The 18,436-nt window shown below is 45.6% G+C and overlaps 1 protein-coding gene across 4 annotated transcripts in view; it reads right to left on the bottom strand.

The window, feature by feature from the left end:
- Window positions 1-18,436, bottom strand: part of BCL2L14 (BCL2 like 14) — a 53,506-nt gene that overhangs the window by 14,662 nt on the left and 20,408 nt on the right. For 2 of the 4 annotated variants that reach the window (XM_049627095.1, XM_049627096.1), the window contains 4 exons: window positions 15,957-16,393; window positions 11,259-11,432; window positions 9,133-9,203; window positions 6,766-7,032 (listed from right to left, as the gene is read on the bottom strand). In XM_049627095.1, coding sequence (XP_049483052.1) covers window positions 6,766-7,032; window positions 9,133-9,203; window positions 11,259-11,432; window positions 15,957-16,386 — 942 coding nt within the window. In that variant the 5' untranslated portion in view covers window positions 16,387-16,393. Of the gene's footprint in view, window positions 1-1,590; window positions 2,024-6,765; window positions 7,033-9,132; window positions 9,204-11,258; window positions 11,433-15,956; window positions 16,394-18,436 lie in introns of those variants that run through there. The other 2 variants (XM_049627098.1, XM_049627097.1) reach the window with 2 other exon arrangements.

Raw genomic sequence — 18,436 nt, 5'->3', positions numbered from 1 at the left:
GCTTTTGTGGCCACGGTAAGCAGAAGGAGTGGGGGTAAAAAGACTTGTATATTGGATGTTTGCCACTATAAATGGGGACAGCCCCTATTTGAGCCCCCCTCTTCCTCTTAGGGAATGCCCTACCTTATGTAACCTAAATATGGTAAACAGCCTTCTCCCATAATGAACTGAAAATGTAGAAAGCCCACTCTCCTAGCTCTTGACAGCTGGAGCACAGGCATATGATCTGGGGTCAGCTAATCCAAGTAATCCACCTGGAAGTTTACCTTGGAGACAGGCAAGATTGGGAAGATTCTTCCCGGTGGGGAAGAGAGATGGGAGTGGGGGTAGCAGCATCATTTCTCAGTAGCAGTGGGGCCAGTGATGGCACACAATTTCTGGTTCAGTGGTGGAGACTGGGGCATGCGTGTTCTGTGGTAACACCACACGGAAGTGTGATTTAGCCTGTGCTTCTGGCTGCGGAGGCTTACTTTTACTCTTGCCATTTCCAAATCTGGGAGAATAACTCATTTTAATTAAGATGGGTAGAGTAGTGATATTTGATGTGATATTAGACGGCTCCAATTTTCCCTTGGAGCTGGAAGTATGTCTGATTAACGCATTCATTTATTTGCTCATCACAGGTTTATTAAACACCTGTTTTACATCAGGCTACATGCTGGGTGCTACAGATCTAGATATTTTTAAGACTATAATTTGATAGTATTTTAAAAATTATTGTTTCAATAATTATTGTTTGTTAAACAATTGTGAAACATATTTTGCTTACTATAAAACCTCATTCTGAACACTAATTTCAGAAAAGCAATCAGTGACTGCTTTGGGAGAGGAAATTTTGTTTTAGCTGAGGGCAGCGCATATTAAACATAAGTGAGCACTCAGCACTAAATACCAAGCACTGTTGTAAGCACTTTTTATAAATTAACTCATTCGATCTTCGTGGAAATCTTAGTACTATTACTTTTTACTTGTTTTAAACATAAGATACTCTTTTAAAAAAATTTTTTTAATGTTTATTTTTGAGAGAGAGAGAGAAAGCACAAGTGCGGGGAGAGGCAGAGAGAGAGGGAGACACAGCATCCGAAGCAGGCTCTGGGCTCTGAGCTGTCAGCACAGAGCTCCATGCGGGGCTCAAACTCACGAACCGTGAGATAATGACCTCATCCAAAGTCGGATGCTTAACCGACTGAGCCACCTTGGTGCCCCATGTAAGATAGTCTTGACAGTGGTCTTTGCACGTGTTTAACAGCTACTAATCATTACACTACCACAAAAAAAATAAAGAAAATTTCAGAGTCCTTGAGAAATAGAGGTGGGGTCTCTGAGATTGCTGAGGGAGGTAGAAGTAATAATTTTCTGCCAAATGGAAGTTTTTCAAACTGCCAAAGCATTTTTCTAGGGAAGTGAGTCAAAAGGCAGACATGATAATATATCCCCAAACTAGTGGATATAGCAGTGAACTCAAGTCTCTTTGAACTGCATCTACCAACATCAATAGCAACATCTTCCTAAAAGTAGGCTTGAAACAACGTCATTATTAGGCCATCCCAAGTGTAGTTTAAAAAGAAATGGTACTAGAAAACCAAAGAGTAAACACATGCACAATTTATCATTTCGCCCTTATGAGATCAGCAAATATCTGTAACAAAATTTCCCCAAAGCAGCCAACAGAGGCAAGGTGACTGTCTCTGTTCTGAACATCTGAAAGGAAAATTACCACTTGTCTTCCTAGACTTCCTCCCACACTCATTGGAGAACCTGGGAAACATGGATGTCACTGGCCACACTACTACATTCTATGAGCTGCAGACAGACAAGGCCTCTCTCCTCAGGCCTCTGGATTCACAGGAACAATGACTTTGAAAACTTCAGTGCTCCCTCTGCCTTGTACATGTTAATTTTCTCCCATAGTCTATGCTGAGACCAATGTAGACAGGATCCTAGCTGGATAATGAGTATTCCAGATTACAAATCTTCTGATTTTTCAGTCTACTTCTTCATGTGATATCCCAAGCACTTTTTCCTAGAGGGGAAAAAGAGAAATAGATTCACAAAATTCCAAGTTTAATTCACTGTTGAACTGAAAACATAAACCTGTTAACTCTGCTCTCTTGTCCCAGGCATGACCCGGGTTTCAGAGACTATGTTAGGGTTGGGGGGAGGTTTGGAAAGATGACCAGCAGCCTTGGTATTCAGGAAAGGAAAACATATGTGAAGGACTTAGGTTACACACCCAGGGCTGATAGGCTAGATGGGGAAAGGCTTTGATGCTGTATTTAAAATTCAAAAGAGTTAAAAAAAAAATTCAAAGGAGTAGATATTGGAAAGTTGAAGATTATGCTCTTTGCAAAGCTCTGTGAAATGGACGAAGTTGAAGGAGCACAGGGTGACTATTTGAACAGTCCTTTACAATGAGGAAAAATGGCCAACGGGTGAATTAAAATCTCATGGGAGCTAGTTTAGCATGTTTTTTATTTTTTATTTTATGTTTTTTAAGTTTATTTTTGAGAGAGTATGCACGTGGGGGAGGAGCAGAGGTAGAGGTAGAGATAGAGATAGAGATAGAGATGATAGAGATAGAGATAGAACTAGAGAGATAGAATCCCAAGCATGGTGCCCAACTCTGGGGTCAAACCCATGAACTGTGAGATCATGACCTGAGCCAAAACCAAGAGTCGGACACTTAACCCACTGAGCCACCCAGATGCCCCTAACATGTTTTTTAGATACAGTTGTTATTCTTTCATTTGATTGATTGATTGATTGATTGATTATGCTAAGAGTATTGGCCGAACATCTATGATGCATGTAGAAAGAATGGGAGTGTTGAGAGACAAGCATAAAATACATAAATCTGCCCTTGTGTTTACAATTTCGTTGGGAAGATAGATGTACTTGCAGGAAATGTGAAACACTGGGATAGTTAGGAACCCTGGAAAACTGGTGCATAGGAATCATTTTCCTCCTTCCCTACCACTATAAGGACACCCTGGAGTGCCACCAAAATACCAAGAGCCAATGGAAGTCCCTAGAAGCTTGCCACCCAGTGTCATCTTTCTTTCTTGTGCTTGGAGACTGAGCACAGGTGTCCACATCTCCTTCACATTTTCATAACTCATATCAACTTGTAAATATTCTTTTATCAACATCCTCCTTCTTTATTTTTTGCAACTCCTCTATCAGCCTTGGAAAAATTATAGTCCTTTCTCTCTCATTCTTTTTCTTCCCTCTTCCAATTTCCAGCCACATGCTCCAAATTAAACCTAACTGTGGCCAAGACTTAAAATTCGGATTTATGATGACCTGGAAAAGTAAACTAATAAATTACAAATGATAAGGAACAATGCCATCAAATTCTGAAGGCTTTGAAAATTCCCTTTATTATTTCTACCAAAAATCCATCAATCTTCTCTAATTAAAACAGTTTTTCTCTCTAACACCAGCAGCCAAATTAAAAATAAGTAAATAAAAATGTATTCTTTTTTCTTTTGTCTTTTAATTTGCTTGCTAGAATTAGAACCACCATTTTTTCATAACAGATTTGTTGAAATATATCACAGAGTTCATCCTTTTAAAATATATAATTCAGTGGTTTTTAGTAAATTCACAGAATTGTGCAACCATCACGTTTGGCTGATTTTAGAACATTTCCATCACACAAAAAGAAACTCTTTATCCATTAGCAGTCACTCCCTATTCTCTCTCTCCTTCTCTAATCTGTCTCTGTGAATTCACCTATTCTGGACATTTCATGAAAATAGAATCTTACAACGTATGGTATATGACCCTTTTGTCTAACTTTTACTTAGCATAATGTTTTCAAGGTTCATCCATCTGTTCCATTCCTTTTTATGCCTAAATAATATTCCACTGTATGGACATACTGCCTTTGGTTTTGCTATTCACCATTCATCACTGATGAACATTTGGGTTGTTTCCACTTTCAGGCTATTATGCATAAAATGAATGCTGCTATGGTCATTTATGTACAAGTTTTTATGTGAACATTTGTTATCAATTTTCTTGGGTATATATCTGAGTGGAATTGGTGACTCTATGTTTAATATTTTGGGGGAATTGCCAAATTGTTTCTAAAAGGGAAAATTTAGAACTCAACCAGCAGTGGATGAGGGTTCACATTTCTCCACATCCTCACCAACATCTGTCTTTTTTATTTTAGCCATGCTAGTGCATGTGAAATGATATCTTACTGTGGTTTTGATTCACATGTGCCTAATGTTGAAATGAAGATGTTAAGCAAGCATCTTTTCATTGCTTACTGGCCATCTGTATATCTTCTATGGAGAAATGTCTATTCAAAATTGGCTTTTGTCTTTTTATTGTTGAGTTGTAAGAATTTATTACATATTCTGAATACAAGTTCTTTTTCAGATATATGATTTGGACATATTTTGTTTCATTCTGTGTGTTGTCTTTTCATTTTCTTGGTAGTGTCCTTTGAAGCAGAAAAAAATTACTTATTCTTTAAATTTGTCTTTCTTAAGATATTTATTTGCTAAATACTCTCTACACCCAACGTGGGACTCAAACTCACAACCCCAAGATCAAGAGTCACATGCTCCACCGACTGAGCTGGCCAGGTGCCCCTGAAGCAGAAAAAATTTTAATTTGATGTAATCCAATTTATTTTTTCTTTTGTTGTTTGTGCTTTCGGTGTAGACTATTTTTTTTTTTTTTTACAGAACACAGTTGGCATTTCAGCTGCATTAACCAGCTACATAGACTTTTAGTCTATTTATAGACTGAATAGAACTGGCCCATGGACCCAGTTGATACTTACAATCCTTTTGGAAAAATATATTAACAAGACCAAATTATATTTTGAAAAATATATTTTGGAAAAATATATTAACATTAACCAGGATGATTCTTTCCTGTATGTAATTATAGTGCAGATATGAAGTGTTGTAAGAAGTCAGAGGCTAGTGAGGCCCTTAAGCTAGAGCGGTCAGGAAAGGCTTGGGGACAGAGGAGGGACTTGAGGGGGTCCTGGAAGAAAGAACAGTTAAAGCCAAAATAATGTCGAGGCATCTTAGCATGAGTTAAGGCAGCTTGAATTTAGAATACTTAAGAGCCTCAGTTGTTCAGATCAGCCCCTTATGGCTACCATATCTGGTGCAGATGTGGAAAATAGAAAGGAACAGAAGACTAGGTAAGCTTAACAGGCAGCCACTAAAGACCACAGCGGGCACTTCAGTCCCTTAGCAAGATCAGCTCTGCATTCCTTCTGGAAACCAAGAGACCAAGAGTGGAGGCCTCAGGGTCATGCTGACCATGGTGGAGCAGACTCAAACCCACTATCCTTGCTCCATTCTAGTGGAAAGAGGACTAAAGATAATGTGGGACAAAGGCCTGTGCTTCCAAGAAGGATCTGAACAGACAAAATAAAGTGCCCTGAGCCTATGGATATTTAAAACTATGGGCTACACATTTTGGAAAGGTTAACCTTGGGAGGCCATCTGAGTATGGCAGCTTTAAGGAAATCTCAAGGAATGAGGATAAAGGATGGGGTTGGCGGGGAGGGGGGGGATGTTGAGTCTGAGGCATGGGGGTGAAGATGTCTGTTTCGCCTGATAGCAGGTAGTTAAAAACAGATACATATCAACAATAGCCAAATTATGGAAAGAGCCCAAATGTCCATGGGCATTGGATGAATGGATAAAGAAGATGTGGTATATATGTACAATGGAGTATTACTCGGCAATCAAAAAGAATGAAATCTTGCCATTTGCAACTACATGGATGGAACTGGAGGGTATTATGCTAAGCGAAATTAGTCAGAGAAAGACAAAAATCATATGACTTCACTCATATGAGGACTTTAAGAGACAAAACAGATGAACATAAGGGAAGGGAAACAAAAATAATATAAAAACAGGGAGGGGGACAAAACATAAGAGACTCTTAAATATGGAGAACAAACAGAGGGTTACTGGAGGGGTTGTGGGAGGGCGGATGGGCTAAATGGGTAAGGGGCACTAAGGAGTCTACTCCTGAAATCATTGTTGCACTATATGCTAACTAATTTGGAAATAAATTTAAAAAATAAAAAAAATTAAAAAAAACATACAAATTTGGGGCACCTGGCTGGCTCAGTGGGGAGACCTTGTGACTCCTGATCTCGGGATTGTTGAGTTCAAGCCCCATGTGGGGTGTAGAGATTGCTTAAAAAATAAACTTCATTTAAAATAAAACAAAACAAAACGATACAAATTTAATGGTTTGCTTTTTGCTTTGTATCAAAATGTCCCTGTCAAAATGGCTGGGTCCAAGCAGCAATGACAAAATATCATGAACACTGTGTCTCTCTCTGCCTGTCAGCAGCTAAGAGAACAAGGAAGTGTTTGCCTCTCCTTGTCTCACTGCCAGACTTGGGTTGCTTACAAAATTTGTGAAAACAGAAATTATATCTAAACATTTTATATCTTGACATCTCTTCATTTCCTGTTATATCTGACCAGTCCCCCCTGGTCCAACACACATATCCCATGTACCCTTTGGGAGCCTAGTAAATATTTATCAATGATGAAGATAATCACTAAAAATAGGATCCCATCACTGGGATATATCTCTTGCCACTCAACTTCTAAATCCATGAGAACTGCCTCAAAGACGTGTTCCCTTCACTTAAAAAAAACAAAAAAACAAAAAAAAAAAACACGAAAAAATGAAAAAACCCCACAACTTTCCATTCTGTCTCCTCTGAATTCTGGGAAGGTTCATTTTGAAATAGGATGCACTTACCCATCCACCGTGCTGCTGGACCCAGGGCGAGAAGTTGTCTTTTAGGTACTTGGTTCCAAAGCCCAGCACCCTGTTCATAGGGTGATTGTCGATAGCAGTGAGCTTGGCCGTGACGTCTATTGCAAGAGCAGCCTTAAAGCCCTGAGCTCTGACCTCTGATTCTCCCCTGGTGTCCACACCCCTTAGGAACTGGTCTGTGATGATCTTGAAAACAGGGTAGCACAGCTGGTCCTGGAAGCTGTTCATTAAAGCCTTGTCTTTCTTTAACTGTGTACAAGAGGATATGCATTTAGTACAGCAGCCTGGCCCCGTGAAGCCGACTCAACAGTGGGCCCCTGAAACACCCAGTGGAAAACCTTGGCTCCAACTAAGAAGTTTCTTAGTGAGCAAGGATTAAATGTTTATTTGGAAATTCTATCTTTGACGAATGATAAGCTAAGCAGGTTCTCAACAAACATTGTTTCTACAAGGGATATCCTGGGGGATGCATCAGATGCTATATAAAGATTTCGGTGGAGCAGCGTCCTTTATGTGAGCCCAGCCCACCCCCCAACTTCTGTGAGACACGGGGGCCTGTCTGTTTTATAAATCTGAAGCAAGAATGACTAATGTCCTCTACACCAAGAATGGACCCCTTTTGATCAGCGACCCAGTTGAAGAAGCTAGACTCAAAACCCCAGTGGGCAGCCAGAAGCCTGGACTCTACCAGAATGGTCGAAGAATCAAATGCCAGAAAGAAACACTTCCATGGAGTACCCTGGCCCCTCTCTCTTTGCTCCTTTGGGTTGCACCTGCCTCTGGCATCTCAGGAAGGTGCAAGATGAGCCTGCATGTGGTCTCAGGGATGAGGGGCTTTGCAGGCACTCTGCAGCCATGGGGTTGGGGGGTAGGGGTTAGGGTTAGACAGAGTCACTGTCCCTCTCTAGTAGGAACTCACACCCACACAGCAAAGTCAGACCTTCTGTGTATTCCTACCAGAGTCCTCTACTGGGGAAACAACCATGTTTTCTGCATAAATAACATAAAGCGTCACCCCAAATCATCAAGAGCGTGCATCAAGCAAAGCGAGATCTTTTAAAGTGGTAATTTATGGGATGAAAAGGAAAGCGTCTCTCTTTAGAGCCACAAAGGTCAGCTTCGTACCACTTCCTGTCCCTTGCCTCCCTGACCTAATGCAAGTCACTTCTTAGGGAGGCTGGGAAGGAGGTTGCCATGAGAGCCACAGCGTCTTCAATCTGTAAAGAGTCCTCGAGGATTCGAATAGGTCCCTCCCAGTACAAGGACTGCACTGTTGGCTGGTTATTGGCATCTACTGGCCATTCTTCTGGTGACAGGAGGCTCATTCCGTCACAAGGCAGCCCTGAGTGCTAGAAAGTTCATTCCTAAAATGGAGAAAAATCAATTGCCCCATAACTCCTATCCATTGATGTTAGTTCTGGAGAAACATAGGAGTGCCCTCAAGTCATGTACCGTATTCTATTTTCTTTCTCTGCACCCCAGTTCATCCTCTACTTGTGGACTTGAAGCTCACATGCCCTCCCAGTTACCATCCTCTGCACACACTGCTGACAAAGGCATTGAGGGAGGACCCACTGAGAAGTTGGGACTGGGGTAGAGTGGCTGGCCACTTAGTGTTGTTTCCCCTCCTGCACAAGCCGCATGGGGCCTGACTTCCATCCACTGATCGTGGCAGGACAAGGCAAGGGGTCCACAGGCCAGTCCCTGACTGACCCCAGAGGCTACTCAGCAGTCTGTGGGTAACGGCACAGAATTCTGGGGTCCTGCTCACCAGCTCTGTATCTGAAGACACTCTCACACTTTCCTGACGGGAATGATGGGTCTTGACTTCTAAATGGCAGGAAGTAAGTCCAAAGTTCTCCAAGTAACACTGATCCGCCTCCCCGGCCAAATAGCTGAGAGAGACCTTGAGCAGAGAACAGTCCAGCCACTCTCGGGGGAGATTTTGGGAAGGACTCCAGCCTTGGAGCAGGCGTGGGACATCGATATCCAGACTGCAGGGCAAATGCAAGAGTCTAAACTTCCCCGAGGATCAGTTACACGGGGAACCAGATTCATAATTCTATTCAGCAAATTTTAATTTATTGGTGTCTTTTCTTGCAATAACAAAGTTACATTTTTCATTTCCAAAAATTCCAGGGAGGCTCCAGAAGGTTTACTTATGTTTTCCAAAGTGATTCATTTTTGAGATGCTGCCAGCATGAAGAATTTGGACTCCAAGGGAAATAAAATTTAGGACTAAGTGGAAACCAGAACTTGCAAAGGAATACAATCTGCAGTACACTTCCATTCTCTGTCCCAGTGCGTGGGCACAGAAAAGAAATCACATTAGTTCAAGAAGCTCCATACCTCTCTTTCCAACTGATCCCCTGAATATTTCAGCAGCTCAACGATTTGGGCTATTATTTGCTCTTCTCCATCTGTCGGGGGAAAATTCCAGTTATTTCTTTTAAGAAGAAAAATCATCTTAACTTTTTTTTTTTTTTTTTTGCCCCCAGGGACAATACTTGTAGCCTGGTTAGGGACTGAGGGAGACATGTGCTTTGTAATTCTCAGCAACTTAACTCTTACCTTCCTTCGACTGATGGGGCACAAACCACTCCAGCTGCCCTCTCCTACAGACCCCTCCTTTCCTTCTTTTTTCCCTCAGCGCCCCGCTTCTCACCATGAAATGCATCACTTTATTTACTGTAAGAATGTCGTTGACGATATTGGTTCCACGACCCATGGTCCTGTCTCTAAAGATGTTTAGGAGAACCTTCTTTTTCGTTGGTAGGATTCTCCTGAGCAGATGTTGCTTTTCCCATATGGACACCATAAATTCCAATTGGTCATATTCCCCCTTTGTGCTGCTAGAAAGTACAGAGCCGAATTTATGGGTCCCAGCTAAGAGGGGGTACGGTCTTCCTGGCTTGCATTTTGGGAATTAAGCTCATTCCTAAACCCACCTCTATTTCCCCGCTAGTGCATTCTTTTTACATTATCTTTCAAATTGATTTATTTGATTAATCTTATTTACTAACATGTATACTTTGCATGCTGTCTTTACAACAAAGTGAGGTATAAGTAAATACACTTATGGAGTGCTCCCACTCCAAAGGCTAAAATGGCAGGTAGAGAGAGAGATGGCTCCTGTTGGTATGTACGTGGGAATGGGGGACGTGGAGTATGATTTTTCTTATCTCAAAACATGCTAACCACCCAACATGAGGAAAACGGTCATGGCTACGGAACGGAATCCAAACAGAGAAACGCCAGTTACTGATACAGGAGTGCTTTTCATTGATGGCACAATCTTTGAAGTCATGGAGTCCTCATGTGTGTTCCAGATAAGAGGGAAGGAGAGGCCAGGAAATTAATCCAGCCCATCACCTCCCAGGAAGGTCTAGCGAAAGGCAAGGGAAGTGGGAGGTCTGAGCCTCAAATCACCTGGGAGGCACCAGCACGCGGGTCTCCGTGGCCCGTGTGTAGGTGGTTTTTATCTGCCCCTGTAGCCCCTCTCTCTGGGAGTCACTGTAACAAGGGCCGGCATTTCTCACGTGCACAGAGGAGACGAGCATCAGCCTGCGGCTGGTTCAGGGGCAGCTCTCCACACACAGGGGATCACAATAAGGTGGAGGCACTTTTTAGCACACTCAGAGGGGCCTCTTCTCTTCCAGCCCCGGAAGGGGTAGTTTGCGTCCCAGCAATGCGGCACGAGACAGGCGACATCACCGCTCCACTTGCAGGCCAGGCAGCCGCCGCCACTTGCGCCTTGTACGCCTTGTACTTCGGCTACTGCAATCCCGGGGCCGCCTCCCCTCCGTCCCACCCCTGGGCTGGAGTTTGGGGAAGGAGGGCCACGAGCAGAGACAGTCGTCAGTGATGGCAAGTGGGACTGAACTTCTCTTCCTGTGGCATGTGGTTGTGCTCCCGTTCAACTCCAGAATTCCTGCACATCTGCTGGGAACTCCTGGTCCTCGCTACGGCTGTGGCTTTGGTGACAGCTGACCCCCCCCTCTGGTCACTAGTTCTCGCTTCTGCTACACGTGGTGTGCCAGACCTGGTGTCTGACGACGCCCTGCTGTTTCACAGGGCCACGTTGTAAGTCCCTGGGCCCGTGCTCCCTCCGCAACCTGGGCATTCCCGGGAGCAAACCGGCCCGCGGTCGTCACCCACAGGATTAAATCCAATAGTTCATCTCCCTCGGTGGACAAGGTTGAGCGGCCGCTTCGTGCTCCCCCGCCCCCTCAGCAGGAGGCTTTGCAGTTAGCACTGAGCTTGGCACGTTGCTTCGGTCTGTTGGCGCACTGCCCTTGCCTGGGCCGGTCTCAAGAGCTAAAGGTCGGGGCCTCCAGCAGCCTGCTGTCCTGCCCTCGGCCCAGGGCAGCAGACACCCCTAACTGCAGAGCCCTGCGCTGACTGAACCCACGAATGCATAGCTCTGCCTGGCGGACACCCGGCCCGACGACCCAAGCACGTGGAAGGGGGTTTACCTTTCTTACCACTGGGCGCTGGAAGCTGGAAGCCCTGGCGCTGGATGAACGGATGGACAAAACTGCCTTTGGACTTGCGGCTTGCCGCCTGGCTGTGGACCTCGTCGGCTGGGGGCCAGGAATGCACAATTTCGGCAACGCGGTTGGCAATGGAAACGACTTGGGGGTCCTCAGCTGAAACGAGACCAAATGGTGCTGAGCGGCCCTTCCCAGAAGAACTTGGTCTAGCTCATCGGTATGCACGGTCGCCCGAAATGAAAAGCCTAGCCTAGAGGGAGAGGAAGCTGCCCGGGGACGTGTGTGCGGGGGAGGCCATTCTTCAGAAAGCTCTGGCAGTTGCCTGGCAGAGGCTGGGATGGGGGAGGAGCGCACAGAGGAATGATTGCCACCTTGAAACAATTGCCCTTCTGCACCCTCTTTTTGAAGTCTTGCAAAATTAGGGTCCCCTTTCCCCTTTGCAAGGGAAGAAACACAAAAGAAAGTGCTTAGTTCTTTGCTTGAGGGAATCCTCATTATGCTTTTATTTTTATTCTTTTTTTGGGGGGGGAGGACATTCTTTATATCTTGGGAGAGCTGGCCCCTACGTGCAGAGGAGGGCATTCAAGAGTTTGACAAGCCTTTGGGGGTTGGTCACTGAGGAAAGAGAAATATCCCTGCTCTCAGACCATATTCATTACTCAAGCCCATTATCAAGTCAACACTGAACTCCCCTTGCTCTTAAAGTGACACGTCTTCTCTCTCCTCTCGGTCTAATGGGAAACATCCAATTAACGCTGATAGGTACACCAGGGGACATAAAGTGCAGTCCACGGCTTTCAAGAATTTATAATCCAGGAAAAGATGTATGTATTTGCACACATTACTATAGAATAAAGCATGTGGGGGCATGAAGGTTTAAATATCCTAGCCCCCTGAATTAAAGGCCCCCTGAAGGTCCTAGCCTGTGAAGGGACGAGTCAGCTCTGCTTTTCGTCAGGGATGGGGGGTGGGGGGGAGCAGGTGGTATTGCTGAGTTATTTGGGACTAAAATTTTCATTGTTGATTTGTCGCTAAGTTCTTAAGTTTTAGAAATGTGTGCAGCTCTGTCTTTGATGCCCTACGGAGCCCAAGTAATATTTGGAAAACGCTATCCCATTCACACACTTGAAGAAAGCAACACAGTGGGGTTTGGGCCAGAAGGTTGGGGTGCCCAGAGGAATTCCTGGGCTTTGTAAATGAAGATGGCTAAGAGAGGCATAGCCTGGGTCCCAGGAGGGATCCTGTCCCATGCTTTGACATCCTACGGAGCTGCCAATGTGACTTCTGACTCTCTGTCCCTGGATTCCTCCACAGTATGGGAGTTTAGTGCTCCCCCTTCACCCTCTGGGCATCACTGGAAGACCATGGGAACTAATGCTTTGTCCACAATGCCTTCCTTAAAAAAAAAAAAAGGCATAATGGTTTCCTTAAAAAGCCGTATTTTTCATGTTTGGTTCACAGGGTTCAAAAAGAGATAATAAGGAGTGAATTGAGAGAGAAGTATTAGAGAGTCAAGGAGAGAAGGATGGATGCTTTTCCTTCCCATTTTAACAGCCAAACCAAATATATACTTTCCACCTTATTGCGGCCCAACCAGCCTCCTCTCTTGAACGCTGGCCACCATGGCCCCTGACAAGGAAATGGCAAGAGGCTGGATCCCAGAGCCTCTTGTATCTGGGAGACTTCCCTTGTATCGGCAGAAGATGGGGATTTTTTTCCCCCTCTGTAACCTCGTGCGGCCTGTCTGGGGTGATCAGCGCATGGCTCTTCTACCAGAAAGCCACACTGTGCCCATCTTGTACTTGAAGGAGGCAGACAGAGGCCCCAAAGGCTGTCCCTCCTTATCCCCCAGCCCCCGTCATGTGGCAGGGCGATCAGGAGACCGCTGGCGGCCTGGGAATACCCAATCTGACTCACCTGCTTACAGTGCATTGCTTTCTATTAATTGGTGGGCACGGAGGGAGAGAGGCAGGTGACATTCGTGCAGGGAAAAGTATGAGCAAGTACATTTAGACTCAGATGAACCAGCTCTAGCTAAGATGCCCATTTTATTTCTTTATTTCTTTATTTTCTTCCAAGTTTGTATTTAAATTCTAGTTAGCTGACATATAGGGTAGTATTGGTTTCGGGAGTAGAATTTAGTGATGGATCATTCACATACAACACCCAGTGCGCATCCCAACAAGCGTCCTCCTTAATAAGATTCTCATTAATTAAAATAAATACCTAAATTTTAAACTCTGAGAAAAAAAAAAAAGATTCCCTTCTTGTTGCAGTCGATCTCATCCGATAGGCAAGGGGGAATTGGATGGGGGTGGGGAGAGGACAGAACGGCTGCCCGTCCTTTGGGGTCTATTTTTGGGGGAGGTGATGTCACTATAAGGAGAGCGAGAGAGCACAGCCGGAGGACTTGGCATCCAGCCTTTGGCCTGAGGCATTTGTTTTGTGGATGCATGTATTTATTTATCTTAAAGTTTATTTATTTATTTTGAGAGAGAGACAGAGACAGCACCAGTGGGGGAGGGGCAGAGAGAGAGAGGGAAAGAGAGAGGATCCCAAGCAGCCTCCATGCTGCCAGTGTAGAGCCCGACTCAGGCCATGAGACCATGAGTAAACCGAGAGTGAGATGCTCAACCGCTCAACCAACTGAGCCACCCAGGCGCCCCCTGGAGGCATTTGTTTTAAAGAGAAAGGGCAGGGTGTTTCCCTATGGTTGAGACTGCTACTTCCTTCCCAGAATCCATTTTCTTCTGCCTTAGCAAGAGACCCCTGAAATGTCACAGGCAGCAATGGGCTCAGCTGCACAGACTACATTTCCCAGCCTTCTTTACACTAAAGAGTGGCCAGTGAGATGTAAGAAAAGTTGAGTGCAGTTCCAAGAAAGCTCTCTAAAACGGAACTGAATTATCTAGAAAAAGACACCCTTTTGTTCCCTGCCCCACCTCCCACCACTTGCTTCCTCTTCTTCCTGCCTGAAATGGAGAGATGATGGCCGGAGTCTCAGCAGCCACTTTGGAATATAAGGTGACTTTGAGGTTGGAAGTTACTAGCCTAGGGATGGCAGACTAGGAATCATTCCACATTTAGCGAATCCTAGCTGTGGACAAACAAGGGTTCACGGGTCAAAGAACCTGGGTTTGTAGTTTCTAAGATTGGCACTGACGCCATTTTTCTACTTCCTAAGACCTCTTGCTTCTAGACTTTGATCTTGGGACGTAACCTTACAGTTCTGACTTAAGCCTGGGTCCGGGTCCTGGAAACAGCAGCGAGGGCTAAATTGTGAACTTCAGTTAAAAGAACCCAGGTGACACCAGCTGCTAAGCTCTGATTTATGCGTGGTAAAATAGAAGTAGAACATGAGACTCTCTTGAGTCACATCCGATGAAAAACCAACAGACCACCCACGTAATTGACCAAATAAGAAAGCGGGCAAGAGAAGTGTTGGAAGGGAATATACACTGAGTCTAAGTGTCTACAGCAAGGCCTCCTTGGGAAGTGACCGTTTCTACTATTTTAGAGCTATCTATGTCTATACAAAGATCTTAGAATTTTAGTAAATAAAAAAGGTCAAATGACACTTCAGTGTTATCAAAATACAGAATGTCATTTGTCTCAGGAAACCAGAGGATTAAGGTCTGTAAAAAGTGCCTCTGTCTCTCGGAAAAATCCAGGGGACAGCCAAGCAGAAAAGTCTATGTAGGTGCGTCCACAGGGTTCTGTATGCTCCAGAGCTCAGCTACCATCCCCAGCGGGAGCTTGTTGTACCCATGGCAGGGGGGTGGGGTGCAGAGAGGAGGAGTTCCCCAGATAACCTCACCCCCAACTTCTCCGGTTCTAAAATTTTAAAGTCCAGCGGGAAATAAACGTTTCCTTGATCATCGTGAGGGATAGAAAACGACCCAGCGGGGGTTGATTCTCCAAGTAAGCCGGGGACGGTCACACCGTTTTAAAATTGAGACATTACTGCCACCTGTTGACTAATTATTGACAATTTACCCCAGCCATCAAGCCCAGCAGGAGTGGGCGCTTCTTTTAAAATGTGGGCAGCGGGCACTGGGCACTGCTGAAAGGGAAGAAGATACTTATGCCGAAGCTTGTTGATGGAGGGTAACTGTATGCTAAGGCCCTTTGTGAAAATGTTCCATTGTCCTGAGACAAATGACAAAATGTATTTTGTTCCACTGAGGGGAAGGTTTTGTCAAAATGCTTCTTCGTGGTGTGTTTTCTCCCCACAGAGGGCCTTATACTTTGAAAAGTATTTTTGCATGCAGCTACCAGATCTTTCCATCCACCCTAAGAGGTAGGGAGGGTGGGACACCCCAATGTACAGATGGAAACAGAGGCCCAGGGAGGTGAGTCGGCTTACCTCCAGAAGTGTGGCAGTCTCAACCCCTGTGTAGGGCTCCTTGGCACAGAGGATGGGGAGTTTGGGCAGCAAGCTTATTTATAGGCAGTGGAGCCAGAAAACCTGTTCTGTCACCCTTTGCTGCCATTCTCTTACTTCCTGCTCGGTCTTGAGAAAAGCAGGGCAATTATTATTGAATATCAATAAGTGGGGAAACTGAGGCACAATGGCGTGCCCTCCCTCAGCCCACATTACCAGCTGGGAGGAGATGGACCACCAGACACACAAAGAAGGGGAAGATCTTGTTGTGGGAGAGAAGAATCCCCCAATCCTACCTTCATGCTCTCTGTGCTGTCCCATGTTAGAAAGGGACCTAGCCCTTGAATGACTGGGACCGTGAGGCTCTGGTATCGCCTGACCCTCCAAGCGGGCCCTAGGCAGGCTCTGTTCATTTTCCTCCTTCTCTACCACTCCAAAGAATGCTCTCCAAGACGACTTTTTCTTGCCCAGGTTTGTGGCCTGCTCAGGGGATGGGGAAGTTCTCCAAGCCCATGACACTTGTGTCCACGAGTCGTTTGCTGGCCAACTCCCCAGTCCTCTCTGGGACAAACTTCTTGTTCTCGGTGGCCTTGGGGAGGAGGCAGCCGGCGGGTTCTTGAAGACGTGGTGTTTGGCGTAGAACGCCAGGATTTTGAATTCTAAGCTGTTTGGGTCGTCATCATCCAGGGGGATCTCCTCCAGGTCCCAGGCACTGGTGGCGCACATGGCGACCCTGCAACAACAAAGTCCACACGTGTCCTTTGACCTGTGGGTGCGCTACTCTCTGTAGGTCCAGAGAGGTGGGTGGAGTGCCGCGAACATTCCTCGAGCACCTGTTCTTTCCACGCAGAGAGGCAGGGAGGCATCGGACGCGGAAAACGCAGGGTTCTTTCTGAAAGCACAGCCTCAGAGACAAGGGAGAGAGAAGGCACAGAGACAGCTCCACACGAAGAGAGTGGGCGAGGAGCCAGATCAGAGGTGCAGGTAGCCAGTGCGGGGAGGGGGGGGGGGGGGGGGGGGGGAACACCTGCCCAGAGAGGGCAAGCGAAGCCTCTAGGACACATAGAGAGGGTTCACGCGGGTGGGTGGGTATGGGGGCTAAGAACAGGGTGGGCAGAGGGCAGACTGTGGTGGAGTTTAGGATGTATTTGCAGAGTGGCGAGAGGGGTGACAGACACACGTAGGCGCTTTGTGAGCAGCTGAGGTTGAGGGATAGAGGGACAGTAAGTGAAATGGCAGTGGGGCCAACTATGGGGGCCTTTGAACCTGCGGCTAAATGCTCTGCGTTTTCTCACTCTGATCAGTCAGTACTTCCCAAAAGGAGCCTGAGACCTGAGACCTCAGAAGGCAGTCAAAGGACTTCCTGGGGAGGGTAGTTGGGCAAAGGGGGAGGCTAACTCAGGAGGGAAATAACTGGGGTCTCTGACCCTTCCCATCCTCTCTTCCTTCTTCCTTTACCGTCTCCACTGGCTTGCATAGGTCTGCTTCTACCTCCTGCCATCTTGGGATCCCAGGTAAGACCCGGGGGCGCCTGGGTGGCTCAGTCAGTTAAGCTTCTGACTCTTGGTTTCGGCTCAGGTCATGATCTCATGGTTCGTGAGTTCGAGCCCTGCCTCGGAGCCTTCTTGGGATTCTCTCCTTCTCTCTCTGCCCCTTCCCCGCTAGAGCATGCACTCTTGCATGAGCGTGTGCTCTCTCTCTCTCTCGCTCTCAAAATAAATCAATAAATAAACTTAAAAATATCTCATTTGAAAAAAATCCTGCTATTTTTACAGCTTTGAAGAGCACTGATGGAGGCAGCAGAGAGCTTTTCAAAGGTTTGGTGGGAGAGTGATGTAGTCACTGGCAGGTTTTGGGAAGATCAATCCGAGCACTAAGATGATGGAATGGAAGGATTTCATCTTTATTTCTGAATGAATAACTGGACATGTATAATAAAATGATTTTCTCCAATTAAAGCTTTCATGAAATATCACCTTTTTTGGTTTCCTGCTAGGAAATAATTTCATTTTTTAAAAAATGTTTATTTTCAAGACAGAGAGAGAGAGAGAGAGTGCTCCTGTGCATGAGCAGGGGGAGGGGCAGAGAGAGAGGGGAAGAGAGACTCTCAAGCAGGCTCCGCACTGTGAGCAAGGAGCCTGACACGGGGCTCGAACTCACGAACTGTGAGATCATGACGTGAGCCGAAATCAAGAGTCAGACACTTAACAGACTGAGCCTCCCAGGCGCCCCTAGGAAACCATTTCTTTTTTTGCAAATAATATACTCTGTTTTCTTCTGTTAGATGTTAAGGACTACATTTTCCATTTTGTTCCTGATGCCGGAAAGTGCCGTCCTCCCATCTCATTGGATTACAATTTCTTTTTTCTTTTTTTTTTTTTTTAACGTTTATTTATTTTTGAGACAGAGAGAGACAGAGAATGAACGGGGGAGGGGCAGAGAGAGAGGGAGACACAGAATCGGAAGCAGGCTCCAGGCTCTGAGCCATCAGCCCAGAGCCCGACGCGGGGCTCAAACTCACAGAGTGTGAGATCGTGACCTGAGCTGAAGTCGGACGCTTAACCGACTGAGCCACCCAGGCGCCCCTGGATTACAATTTCATAGGCAGCTGCTGTACTAGAAAACAGCACGGGCTTCTCACTCTGACAATCTGGAGATTTAAGCTTAACTCCTGGCCTTCCAACTGACTAGCTGTGTGACCTGGGACAGGTTACTTCACTTCTCTGAACCTGAGTTTCATGTAAGTAAATTAAAAATAAGAAATCATCTTGCAGGG

Source organism: Panthera uncia, chromosome B4, assembly GCF_023721935.1.
Source record: "Panthera uncia isolate 11264 chromosome B4, Puncia_PCG_1.0, whole genome shotgun sequence".
NCBI classification, from domain to species: Eukaryota; Metazoa; Chordata; class Mammalia; order Carnivora; family Felidae; genus Panthera; species Panthera uncia.
Note: the sequence above shows the minus strand (reverse complement) of the source record. Positions and strands in the feature narration are given on the sequence as shown.